Source organism: Brachypodium distachyon, chromosome 3 (genome assembly GCF_000005505.3).
Source record: "Brachypodium distachyon strain Bd21 chromosome 3, Brachypodium_distachyon_v3.0, whole genome shotgun sequence".
Lineage (NCBI taxonomy): Eukaryota > Viridiplantae > Streptophyta > Magnoliopsida > Poales > Poaceae > Brachypodium > Brachypodium distachyon.
In genome coordinates, this window is record NC_016133.3 from 40669438 (window position 1) to 40682878 (window position 13441).

A 13441-nucleotide genomic window follows, 5' to 3' on the forward strand; every position below is an offset into this window, starting at 1 on the left:
AATGCGTGTGTGGAGAAAGGAAGACAGGATGGACCGATGAGGAGAAAAAAACGCATAGAACATCAGGATAGGAAGGATACGGTGTTGACGTTGAAACTTCTGCCAAAGATTTCTACAAAGATCATGTGGATATTCGACTGCTTTTGTGCTTGTAGAATTTTATTTACAAGCAACAAGACGTGTGCGTGAAAAGGCAAGTTCAGTACTATCTCAAACTTAAGAAAGTTTGATCCAGGACAAATCTAGACCATCTTATATTTGGAAGCAAGTAATTAAATAGGATTTTCTACATAACCATTTTTTTTTGGCTGAAGATACAAAAATACAAAATGCTTAGTTTTTTTATGAAATTTACCTATTCAAAAGACAGACAGGAAGATTTATATGCATGTCCTCTTCTTTTTTATGAGATTTGATATTTGGAGCGTTCAATGCGACTCTGACCACTCCAAGAGCAGAGTTATGGAGCAGAGAGAATCCGAACAGGTTCGAATTGAGACTTTCGGGACCCATTTCATCTTCGTTGTGTTGTTATGCCTTTGGTTCAAGCAAACAAGATGGAAGAAATGAATCACAAGAGGAATAACGAAGGTGGTGAGTCTGTTCCTTTTGGGAGCGTCGACCGAGAAGTAGAGAATGCTACTGACCCCATTAGCATTTGCTGCCAATCAGGGTCTACGGAAATATTGTGCGAAAAATGTGTTTTGCTCCAAAAGGTGTGTGCTTCTATCTTGATTTTTCACATCGATGAGTCTTGAAAGTGATAAAAGAAACTCTTGTGCAGGTTATCTTCCACCTCCACCGTACACACCGGGTCTATTCCTGGACTTGGCTTGTACCGGATGGATAGGCCAATGTTCATGGTCGTGAATACTCATTTGGAGTGAGCTCTCAAAGAGATTTTCACCCATAATGAGTGGCGGTGTATTTTTTTCATTGCGAGCTTTTTAGTGCGATTTTTGTTCGCTCGTAATAAGCTACTTGCATGTTTCATTTTTGGTCCATGTGCATCTCGCTATAACAGAGGGCAGATGCGAACTATGCTCAATGTATCTTTCTAATGCAAATTCTTAGTTCAATAAAAGATTTCGTTACTATTTATTGTCCCGTGCATAAGTCTTATGTACTTCTCCTTTTCCACAAAGAATAGCGCGCACATGTTTTGAGGTCGAATTTTGACCAACGATTAGACAATATGTAGATTATATGTTATAAGTTTTATACCGTTGGAAACATTTTTCTAGCACATAACTCTCAAATCATTAGTCAATTGTTGATAGAAATAAAACGTCGAAATGTGTGCGTGTCGTTCCTTGTGAAAAGGAGTAAATACATATAAACAGCTCACATGATTATTTTTACAACATTTTAAAAGTTACAATACGCTGAAACGAGGTAAAACCAGATTACTCAAAATGAAAAATCCATTTTGAATTTTTTTACGTGTCAAAATCTAGGATATTTCAAATTCCCCTCCCACCTCCCAGTTTGGCCAAAAGTTCCTCCCCGCCTCCCCACCAAAAACATCGGCGAGGGACGGCAGAGCCCATCGTGCTCTTGTTTCATCCTCTCCGCAACCGGCCGTCGTCCCTCGCGCCCACCTTCCCATCACATGGCACCGCCACTCTCCGCACCCCACCCGGCCAAACGTTCACAGGCTTCCTGCCACCGGCGGCGGCGACTAATCAGGGTTCGTCTCCGTTCCAGCGCTTCACGTTCACGATCGCAATGTAAGATTCTCAAATGTTGCGCGCATCTCATCGTCCTCTTCCTCTGTCGCAAGTCAAACAATTGTATATTGGCTTCATCAGCTCCTGCAAACCATCTAAACCCACTTGTTTAATCCCCGGATCCACCACCAGCTTGCCAAAATTTTATCCGCACGTCCATCCCTTTCCGCGCGCATGCGGGGGTGTAAGGACCACCGAGGAATCAGACGTCCTTAAAAGCTCGGTCCTGCAGGAGCAACGCAACAAGCGGAAGATGACAAGCAAGGGGCTCGTTCGGGGCAGGGAATTACCTGCGCTGCGCTCGCGGCATGTGCTGGTCAGCTGGTGGGCTCGCGGGTGCACTCAAGCTGTTTGACGTAATGCTACGCACGCAGGACTGAGGCTATGGCATTAAGGTTGATGTTTTTGTCCTGGAGATCGTGTGTCAGCGTCTGGGAGAGGGCATATTATTGTTGGTGTGGAGCTTAGTCGCGTGATTTATATAATTTTGGCAAGTGTGTAGGTGTTGTTTAGGTGGGACGTGCCTTTCGGAGCTTCGGTGGGAATAATTCATGGTGGTGGGTTTGTTAAGGTTTGGGACCGTCATTCTCTCTTTAGGAGGGTTATCCCTTGTTCCACGCAGATAAGAATGTGACTTTGGATGGAAGGCAGGTTAGTTCGGAATGCTCTTGATGGAAAAAGAATGCCAGTGAATATATAAAAGTTGGTTTCCCTCTTTAGAATCTCCGCAGTAAGCAGCTCTATGTCTCTTGATTCAGAAAAGGTTGTCAAAAACAGATAGAGCAGCTGCTCTGTTCCAGTGTCTTTTGGTGCAATGCATGTCCGTCTTTCTAAAGTTACACAAGATTAAGAGATTTGCTGATATGAATCCTTTTTGGAAATAACGATTTTTTTTATATTTACTGCTGAGGTCGATCATGACACTGTAGTTGTTAAACTAAGTATATTCAGTTTGCATTCAGGTAGATTTTGGTATGAACGCATTAGTTCACCTATTTCTTCGCCGCGTTCCTATGTGTATGCATCTGCTGATCTTTTGTAGATTTTTAAACATGGCTGACACATTAAAGGATGATTTGGTTAAAAACATGTTTTGTAAAAGCAAGCTGTTAAAAAATGTTTTGTAAAAGCAATTTTGTTGGTATCATGTTTATAACTTGATTTAACATTGAAGCTTTCTTTGTTCTTTACAGGTACCAGCCACTTTCCACATAAGTACTACTCCCTCCGATCCTAAATTGTTGTCGAAATATTACATGCATCTAGACGTTTTTTAAGAATAGATACATCCATATTTGGGCAAAATTGAGTCAAGAATTTAGGATCAGAGGGAGTACCAAGATAAGTTCGTCGCTCAACCATGCACTTCTTTTCTTAACGTGACATCCTATTTTAAATTCCCCGTTAAATAGTAACCATCAGTGTTAATTTGCCACCATGATCTGTTGTATTTGCAAACTGCAACCACCTTTCCATTCTTATAAAACCCTCAGTGAATGGAAATAAAACATCATGGAATATAAAAACAATCGTAATTTTTCATTTGAATAACAGTCACTTAAAAGTTAGGACTTAGAAAGTTATGTCTCACCTTTACATGATATCAAGGTAGAGATGACAGATATAGTACATGATTGGTTTCAGGAGATTTTCCTCTGAGACACCGCAAAAGCCTGCATTTTATCAAAATACCACCAAGTGCCTCATTGACCCACTTGTTACCACACAGCGTAAATATTTCAATAATCTCTGGCTTTTGCTAACGGATAATTTGAAAATTCTTCTGATTCTAGTTTTAGCATAATTGCCAAAAAAAATAATGGCATTAAATCTGAAATGTTCAGTATAAATGCTAGCACTGCGTTTTTTGTTTGGCATAAACAAACCCATGTGCTCACAGCGGTGTAAAATGCCATTCTGAAACTGCGGTAGTCACACAACAGAGGAATATGATTAACCGTGTCTCCTTGTAACTGAAAGTTGAAACCAGAGATGAAGTTGCACAGGAATTTTGTATAGCTGACGCCTGACGGACATTCTCATTTCTTACCTAATAGTTTCAGTCTCCATGAACGGTGGGGCCAGAAATAGTAATGGCATTAAACCTGAAATGTTCAGAGGACCGGTATACATGCTAAGCACTACGTTTTTTATTTGGCATAAACAAACCCATGTTCTACAGCGGTGTAAAGTGCCATTCTGAAACTGCGGTAGTCATACAACGCAGGAATATGAAGTTAACCGTGTCTCCTTGTACTTGAAAGTTGAAACCAGAGATGAAGTTACACAGGAATTTTGTATAGCTGATTATTGTTCACATTTCCTAACCTAAAAGCTTCAGTCTCCATGACCGGTGGGTCCAGAATAAACAGGCACACATGGCGGCTAAAAGCGAGCGTGCTTTCAGTATATTTTCATTACAATTGTTCACCTGTGGGGGTAAAATTTTTATCTCTTACTGCACATGTCATGGCCTGAATCTTGCACCAGTCGACACACATAAACTAGATTGATGACACTCAAAGCGTTGAATCCAACTGGATGCTATGGTGTTCTTGGAAAAGGCAACACCAATGATAAGCTAATGGCAGGTATAAGATATATAGGTTGTAAAGGGGGCTTGATGCAGTAGAACATGCCACTGTAGGACCTAGAGGAGTTTCAGAGCAAGCTAATATCGAATTATCGATACATGCCATGGTGAATGAAAGGGCAACCAAATGCTGCAGGATGATTATGAAAACACATATGTCACGGACGCTATAATTTCTTTTAAGCAGTCAGAGCATCCAGGTTCCACACACATGGTTGTCGCTCTTACCATCCGTTATCTCTATTTGGGCCTTGGTGTAAACATCACTCCTAATGTGTGGATTAGTGCCTCCATATATACCCTCTAAATTATACGAACTTGCCAAGTGATGGACGGATGGATAGGAGATATCTTCTGTATAATAGTGATCGATCATATATAAATGAACTGATCGTGCTTGCTATATCAAATATCAGTGACTAACACTATTTTAGTGCTTGTAATGTTCAGTGACTAGTAAATACCCTTTTAATGCTCTATAATCCTTATCATACTTAATTTGTTATTTGTAATAAATTATTCCTTAGTCATGTAATGTAATGCTTATATCTTTCTCTTATTGGACTGTGTAAATTGGGATATGATAATTTTCATGGATGTTTATTTTCATTCAAGTCATGTATGCATATACACAAGCTTATATGTTATACAAGGTAATGCAAACCCATTTTGAATAGATTGGGTTATTTCTTGTAAATACAGAGTGATTACTACTTGTCGAGTCATGTGGCTTTACATACTGTATTTCAAATCTGTTAACTTGGGATTAGTCTGTCCTTTGCATCCTGATGATAAGCTGTCTATTCTGAACCGCACCACGATCAGTTGCATGTATGCAGCTACAGAGGTAAGTGCTAACAACTCATTAATCTGTTTGCGGAATTTGGGGTTCAGTTTTGAGATACACACTCGAGTTCAGAGACATAAGTTATGATCAGCTTCTGCTGCCTTCGCCAATTCATGAAGCCTGCCTCTACCAAGAACCTTCTCCTTCTGCATAACAGACACCTGCCCCATGAGGCTTACTTGGGTTGATCCACTATAGCCCGTAGACTATGGGGTTTGGGTTGCAGGTGGCTGGGCCTCTGGCCCATGTCTGCATCGTCAGTTGTCAGACAAGCTCCAGTGTCTGGCACGCCCTCCTCTTCAGTATCTTGCGTGTCGCCTTCGTCAGTTAGCGACGGGTGCAGTTCACTAACAGTAAGATATCACAATACGAATCTGTGTGCATTGGATAATAAAAACTTCATCAGATGATTTCTCTGTTACCATGCTACTTGCCTACTTGGTTTGGTAACTGATAACAGATCTTGATAAACACACGTTTTTATCTTGAATAACACACTTCTCAGAGAGTTGTGAATTGCTTCATGCTGTTAGACTGCTCAATATTCAGTACTACAGTTGTGTTATGCCACAGTAGACAACTGCACATATGGTTTGCGAAGGATACTGAGTGTTAGCAAGTCTAGTTTAAACAAAAAAAAATCTACAGATGTAGGATTTCTGTCATACACATCCTTGTACTACGGTTAGAGTTGTGGATGATGCAAGTTCATGAAGATTAATAATGTCCATCTGTCGCGTGAAATTGCTATATTTATCTCCATGCCCTGAAAAATCACCTCTATACATTTCACTGTCTGTTGTCTTAGAATTTCAGTTGCCTGTATGCCTAGACTTCACTGTTAGATGGTTCAATTGATTGGCTCACTACTACTAGGAGATGCATGACATACCATTGGCGGAAAAGCTATTGCAGTAATTTTAACAGTGGGTGTTTCTGGTGGAAATTATTTTGAACCTGAATATTGTTGAAGAAACAATATATTCATGACAGAGTGTATATGTTAAATCAGCTGATCATTTGACAAAAGAATTTTTCTTTTCTCTTTCACTCGCGAATCTAATCCTGGGGCTGATAGTTTTCTGTAGCATGCTGAATTCAACTAGCACGGGAAGGTTCTATGGTTCCCTATTTCTCTATATAAAGCCATCTGTACAGCTTTGAAATAAGCAAAAATATAATGCTTTAGATGAAGCACAACATATGAAATACTGGAAAAAGGTATAGCTTATAAAGTAGCACAACTCTCATGTTGGCATTTCTCATTTTAATAAGCTTCTCTGTAGACGTATTTGTCCATTTTGTTTACTAGACCAGAAATATTGTAGGCTAAGATGAACACACTCTTGTATGGTGAACATGTATAACTATCACTAGGCCTTTCTGGTGTTTCCGCACAGTTTGTGAACCTTACCATGGTGTTTTCTCCTTGTCAGTTCGACTATCTGAGCATCATCATGTTTTCTCATTGTGGGATGGAAAGATGCAGATAGTTCAGTGTCATGATCGGCTCTGAAACCTGGTTGGCGTCCTGGTATGCATAATGCCTCTCCTTTTCTTTAGCAAAATGGTAGACTGAACATATCTGTACTTCTATTTAACCTTCTTTTTGCGGGTTACTTCTATTTAACTTTAACTTTCTACTCCTGGAATGTCTGCCTGTTCCTATGCAGATTAGAGTAAATAAATCATACAACTAACCTTCTTGCAATTCAATTTATTTTTTGAGATACATCTTGTTAAGTAACATGTTTATTTTTCGAACCCAAGTAACACGTTTTATTTTACTACATTTTATTCACATCAACCTAAACTGAACTTGGTTGGATGAATTTGGCATAGCACTAATTGCAGGTTGCTAGTGAAATCATCTGGTCTATTACAATGGAACTCATGCCATGGAACAAGTATGTCTAGTAATCACATATTGTAACAATTTTCATTAAACGTCATCTGACTACCTTCCAGCATGACCTGATTAGAACTTGATAGATCATAAATGAGTATTTTTCATTACAACCTAGTCATAAGTCGTCATGAAATACTATCATCTGCTTCATAGCTTGCCACTTACTTGCTGACTAGTGATTTATCAAGTTGACACTGCTATTACTGCATTTTGCAGTATAACATTGGCTTGGAAAGATCTTGCGGAAGCTGTATTATTATTCAAGTGTTCTGGCACATATATCAGTGATCAATGCCTTTCTGTCCATACCAATATTAATCACCTAACCAAGATTGAAAATGAGGAGTCTCATTTCTGAAGTAAGACAAGAAAAATATCCAAATCCCAAACGGTATTTGATGGTTCCCTCTCCAGGTATTGCTCTGACGGTACTAAAAGGTCTTGCCAATAGACCCTAACCGTTCTCTCTCTTCAGAACACTACGTGCAAGGTCAGCATCTGTCTACGTGTTCCAAACTGCTTTCCTGGTGTACTGGGTGCCAGGTCAGCATCAGTTTGCTGACTCAGCTCTGCTTTTGTTTCTTTCTTCTCTATAACTGGTCAACAGAAGTTTATAGACAAATTCTGTTTCTTGTTGTTTGTCCGACCTGAGCAATACAGGGAAGATTTCCTTTGCGGCTGAATCCATGACATCAGATTTGTGTTATTTTGGCATTCTTCCTGGCGTGTGCATTGGCAGCGTGTGGGACAAGAGAACCAAACCAAGCGGATGTATGCACAAAACAGTGGTGACCATTGCAATTTGCAAGTAACAACCGTGTCATCTAAAAGAACCAGTTAGTTTCTTGCTCAAGCTTGGTGTAGATGGTTAACAGCTGAACTTCCGTTACACCATTGTCTAACAAATTTAATGCGGAAGTTGTGTTTAGAATTTTAAGTAGTGCTGATCTCGACAGGTGTTCGTGAAACTCGTTGTTTATTTGCTGAGCAGCACGCTCTGACTTTCTAAAAAAGTTTAGAGTCTGACTAGTCAATGGTCAACCCGCTGGCAATGTTAGCTGCCTTCGACAGTTCTGCTCTAGTTCTACTGCTGCTGCTGCAGCCAAGCACCCATTCTGAGAAAAAGCATCGGCGCTGTCATGACTGCGCTTACCACCATTATTATTGCTTTTGGTAAGTTGACACCCCAATTTGCAGCGGTATCATGCACTGCCAATCGTGCAAAGAACGTTTACATTTGGTTAATTGCCTTGGTACATTTGGACTTCTATGCTGATCTAGATCCAGTTTAGAAAAAACTAACTAACATGCAGGTCGTTGTCGCGCTTATGATCCCACCAATGCTAAAGATTTTGCCGCTCGTCAGACACGTTGCTTCTAGCTGAATATTCAGATACGCGGGATCCTATGATGTGCCGTGCCCAGTATCGAGCAGGTTGGAACCGGGGTGGGTTCATGGATGTCAATTTTATTCTTCACTTCCATTTGGAGTCTAAAACTAGTGCTACTAGGTTGAAAACATCCCAGTTCCCAATAGTCTGTTCTGTAACAAAGGAAGCCATGTTCAAGTTCCAACCTCTGCGGAGGCTGTCATATGGGACATAAGATTTTAAAACTAGAATTTCATTGAGATTCGATATCAAATCCATCCAAATACAATGGGGATGCAAGAACAGAGGAAACAAGTCTGACGAGGGGACGCAACAGGCAAGGTATAATCTCCATCCAAGCTACGAGGAGGAGGCTCCAGCAGTAACAAATTTATTCATAGCAGCAGCAAATAAGCTTCTTTTCGTCATCATCGTGGTGGCCTGTTCTCAGAACTCAACGTCCTTGAAGACCTTGCGCACCTGCTCGAGCGTGACGAAGAGCACGACGGTGAAGGGGCCCTGGCGAGACACGGTGGGGATGAACCCCTTGTACAGCGCCATGACGCCCTCGGACCGCACCGTCTTGAGCGCGCAGTCCATGGCGCCCGCGTACGGCGGCGGCGCGCCGGGCGCCACCTTCATGTTCATCACCCTCGTCTTCACCACATCGACCGGGTTGGACGCGGCCGCCGCCACGATCCCCGCCGCGAAGCTGGCGGCCACGTGCGTGGCGAGCCCGTCGGCTGCCGGGCCCCGGCGCGCCAGGATGGCCTCCTTGGCCTGGTCGTACGTGGCCAGCTGAGACGCCGTGACGATCATGGCGCGGTTCACCGTGAGCGCCGACCCGCGCCACAGGCTGCGCACGCCTTCGTCGCGCGCCATCCTGCCGATGGCGTCGCCCACGCTGCGGTAGTTGCGGCGCTCGGCGAGGGGGAGACGCCCGTCGGCCTGCATCCGCACCATGGCCAGGTCGGCAGGGTTGCCGACCGCGGCGCCGATGCCGCCCGCGATGAGCCCCGCGGCGATCTTGCGGTGCAGCGGCAGGACCCCGCCGTTCTCCTGGCTCCACCGCTTCTTGAGGATGTCGTAGAGCCCCATCCGCGTGGTGGAGTAGAGCGTCTGGCGCAGCACGGTGGCCGACACCCCCGAGAAGAGCCCCGCGGCGCCCTCAGCGCGCAGGATCTGCGTGCCGATGGCAATCGGCCCGGGCTTCCTGACCGGCGGCGGCGCGACGTCGTGCACGTGCGGGAGAGACACCGTGTGCGCGCCGCCGGCTTGGAACGCGAGGGCCGGGCGCAGCGCGGCAGCCTGCGGCACGGCAGCCGCCGCCGCCGACTCCCCTTGCAGCTGCATCCGGACCTTGATAAGGTCCAGTGGGTGGGTGGAGCAGCCGGCCACGATGGACGCGATGCCGCCCTCAACAAATCCCTTCATCCCCATCTCCTTCCTCTAAAAAAATCAAAAATCCCCCCTTTGTCCTAGTACCTCTCCGACGGGACGGAATCGAGACCCCCAAAGATCTAGAAAAACGAAAAACTCGAAGAAGAAGAAGAAGAAGAAAATCTCAAATTAAAGGGGAAAAAAATCGGAGGAGGAGGGGGAGGGCCTGGATTCAGGCGAGGCGAGGCTATTCCCAGTAGGAGCTGGGGCACATCTCACTGGAAACCAGGAGATGGGAATGGAGGGCGAAGGCTATGCAGGAGGAGTGTGGGACGCTGGCCCTCTGTGACATATGCTGCTCGTGCTTCCTCTTTCCTCGGGTGCGGGATGTGTGGGAGGAGGCCTTGGGGAGCGGAGGCGCTATTTATAGGTGGCCCGGCCGGGGAGAGACGCGGACGGTGGAGAGCAAGGAAAGAGGAGAGGTGGCTTCGCCTTCGGGGCGGACCGGCTCGCGGTCCGACTGGGGAAGGCAGATTCGCGGCAGGCAGGCAGGCTGGGGTTGGGTGAAGAAGGAAAGAGGAGACCTGGCCCTGGCCGCCCTCGACGCTTCGCTTGGGCTTGACGCGGATAGAAACGGCTCTGTGGCCGCGTCGGTTCGCAGACGGCGTCAGGGTTTGGCATCCGGGAAACGTCCGCGAGGCAGATCTGGGCCGTGCGTTGGGAGGCAAGGAATCCGGGATGGGTGGACGGGATGTGGCGGCGTTGGAATCTGGGAAAGTGGTGAAATTTTGCGGCGCAGGGGAAGCGGCGAGCACGCGCCGAGGGCGAAAGAATAGGAACACGATGCGTCGCGTGCCCGTGACGCCTGCGGTTGGAGAGGGGCCGTTGCCATATTCGTCCTGCAAATTGCCAACGGGGTGACTGTTGTTGCTCTGTGTCTCTTAGCTGGGTTTTAACGTAGGCAAATAATAAATTTCCATAAAAGACAGGGGGTCTCAATTTGTTGTAATACGGATACAATTAAATTGTTTCCATACGTTGGGATCTGACTTGGTTGTAGTAATCTTCTGCGTGCTGTGGTGGAACACTGGAACGTCCACAAAATTGATGGGAAACAATTAACATTGGTGGAGCCAGTCTCACGCGACATCGGATGTCGCATCATCAGCCACCACTCCATAGGTATTTTTTAGCTTTAGTAATAACAGACTGGTCTCGTGTAAAAAAAGAGGGTGAGACACAGTCTGAGGAGGAGGAGCACGACAACCACGATAGTGCTCGACAAAAGTCATTGACGGCACTGGCAGACCGGTGACCGTTGAGGAAGGCGTCCCCTTCCTCTTCCTTCTCCTCCATGAAGCCCGTGCATGGATGAAATGGCTTCACAGTGGGGCTCAAGTTCTTGTGCAACGAGGGTCGTGATTGAAGAACATGGGGTTGTAGTCACCCGATCCGGCTTAGATGGGGCTTCGACAAGCATGATTTTGTCAATGACGAGCCCGAATAAGAATACAACTAATTAAGATGCGTACCAATGCAAGGTCGGTGAAATTGAATTTTTTTCATGTTTCAAACGATCTATTAGCATTTTCTACGATACCTAATACTCCACTGGACTAAATGGAGTATTAGGTAGGGGTATTGTAGTCTTTTCACATTTTAAAATTTAAAAAAATACTCTGATTTCTCCCTTCTGTCTGTCTATTGCGATGCTGGCGCTGCTGATCCCGATCAAGTTGCTCGCGCCCTCCGGTGACGTCGCTGCCCTCCGTGCCGCGCGTCGGTGCCGTCCTCCTCCGGCGCCGCCGCAGGCCATGCTCCAGCCCTCCGCTCAGCTCCCTGCCGCGGTCCTCGCAGTGGACGCCGGCGCCCATCCTCCCGCGCGCCGCCACGGCCGTCAGCACCGCTCGGCTGCCGCGGCCCTCCTCCAGCGCACCGCTCGCAGCAACCGCCCTCCTCTGCGCCGGCGGCGTTCTCGTTCGGCGCCGCCGCTGCCCTTCGCGTGCCTCATCGTTGCGGTCGTCGCAATGGCCCTCGGCTGCCTCCTCCACCCGCCGCTCGCCGCACTTTGCGCGGCTCTCCGTCACGGTACTCACAGCTGCCGTTGCCGTAGTCGTCCTCCGTGCGTCTTTCTTTTTTAGCCCCGGTATATTACGTCTGTGCCCTTCCATCCCAATGCTCCATATATTCAATTTGGAGTATTAAGGAGTAACAGCTGATCTGAGTCATTAGATCAAGAAAATGGACGGTTCATATTAATTTCGGAGTACCGTAGAATAGCTCATCTATTAACATGCCACAAGCACATTATATTATTTGCTAGTACGTAAGCCTTGTCTAAGCCTAATTCATCAAGGGTGAGCCTGAATAAAAATACAACAAATTCAAATGTTTAGTGGTGCAAGGTTTGTGAATTTTATTTTATGTTTATTGCAAACACTATCCCGACATGCTCCAGAGACATATATTATGTACTATGCAATGCCATTATGCTTGAACAATTCTGAGTATGCTGCGCACATTATGTATAAACGTTGTAAATGCTGGCTTTTATGCTGCATTTTGTTGCGGCCCTTTTTCTAGATGTTTTGCTACATCACGTAAGAATTTGTTGCATACATGTGTTTTTTTTCCCCTACATGGACACGACTAAAACGTTGCAAGATCTCATAGTGTTCTTTGAGGGACCAATCTTCAACGATGTTGTAAATATACCCAAAAACAGTTCATGCAGAAGAATTTTGAGGTTGTGATGATCGAACTTTCAGGGTTGAGGTTTTAAGTTGATCGGACTATCCAAGTGACCAACCGGAAGTACTTCATTTGATATAATAATTACGGAGACTTGTGAAATACTTATTTTTAAATCGACCGGAGAACATCACTCCCTTTAAATAGTCGTGGTAGAATCGGTGAGGGTTACACTTTGGTCCGCATCTTGTGTATATACGTAGATCCCGCACTAGAATTCACGGGAGCATATACGTAGATGGTTGACTAACAGGATGTATACACGTGATGGCTGGTCTCTCTCCAGGTTTGGATCTCGATCCAATTCGTCGTAAAACCGAGCGAAGTGTCCCGTACACGCTCGCATGCTTTGCTTCACAGTTCACAGATCTAGATCGTGACAGGCCATTAATTAAAACCCATCAATTAGTCGTCCCTAATTGACACTCAAACAGCGAGTATTTTGTTTGTAAATTACCGAGATCGCACGTTAATCATGAGGTCACTTGCCGCATTCTCAATCTTTCCCGTCGCTCGAAGCCGTGGTGGTTTACACCACAACAACGAACAACCTTTGATCCAGTTTCCTGTTGCTTGAAGCCATCGTATTGGATGCCTAAATCCCCAACCCCAACAATGGAGCATATAGTACACCACGCCAGTTACATGATGTTCCCTACGTTGACGTCGTAGCATTGGGCTACAACTTCTCTCTGGACCTATAGCAGCAGCAGGCGAGATCAGGAAATCAGGACGCAATTCCACCGCAGAGCTCAACATGTGGCGCCTCGTGCCACCACGGCCGGGGCCCGGGGGTGTATTATTATTATCGGACGCGGTGCGATGCACTCATCCGCAGCATGTTTACCGTTTCGTAGCACC

At 45.3% G+C, this 13441-nt stretch overlaps 1 protein-coding gene and 1 long non-coding RNA gene across 5 annotated transcripts; one reads left to right on the top strand and one right to left on the bottom strand.

Annotated features, from left to right (window-relative positions):
- Positions 1–1504: 1504 nt before the first annotated feature.
- Positions 1505–8323, top strand: LOC112271824. 4 transcript variants are annotated; one of them, XR_002965298.1, is made up of 4 exons: positions 1505–1730; positions 2924–6704; positions 7296–7622; positions 7740–8323. It is a non-coding gene; the product is annotated as an uncharacterized LOC112271824 (long non-coding RNA). The 4 variants fall into 4 exon arrangements; XR_002965299.1 differs by having other exon boundaries at positions 2924–6391; positions 6607–6704; positions 7296–8323; XR_002965297.1 differs by having other exon boundaries at positions 2924–5523; positions 6607–6704; positions 7296–8323.
- A 363-nt stretch (positions 8324–8686) lies between these two features.
- Positions 8687–10367, bottom strand: LOC100840949 (mitochondrial uncoupling protein 5). The gene has a single exon (XM_003574595.4). It carries the CDS (start codon positions 9887–9889, stop codon positions 8897–8899), a length of 993 nt encoding a protein of 330 aa, XP_003574643.1. The 5' UTR covers positions 9890–10367; the 3' UTR covers positions 8687–8896.
- Between the last annotated feature and the right edge of the window lie 3074 nt (positions 10368–13441).

Coding starts and splice junctions, on each gene's coding strand:
- LOC100840949 (XM_003574595.4), bottom strand. CDS start 9,889: ATGGGGATGAAGGGATTTGTTGAGGGCGGCATCGCGTCCATCGTGGCC.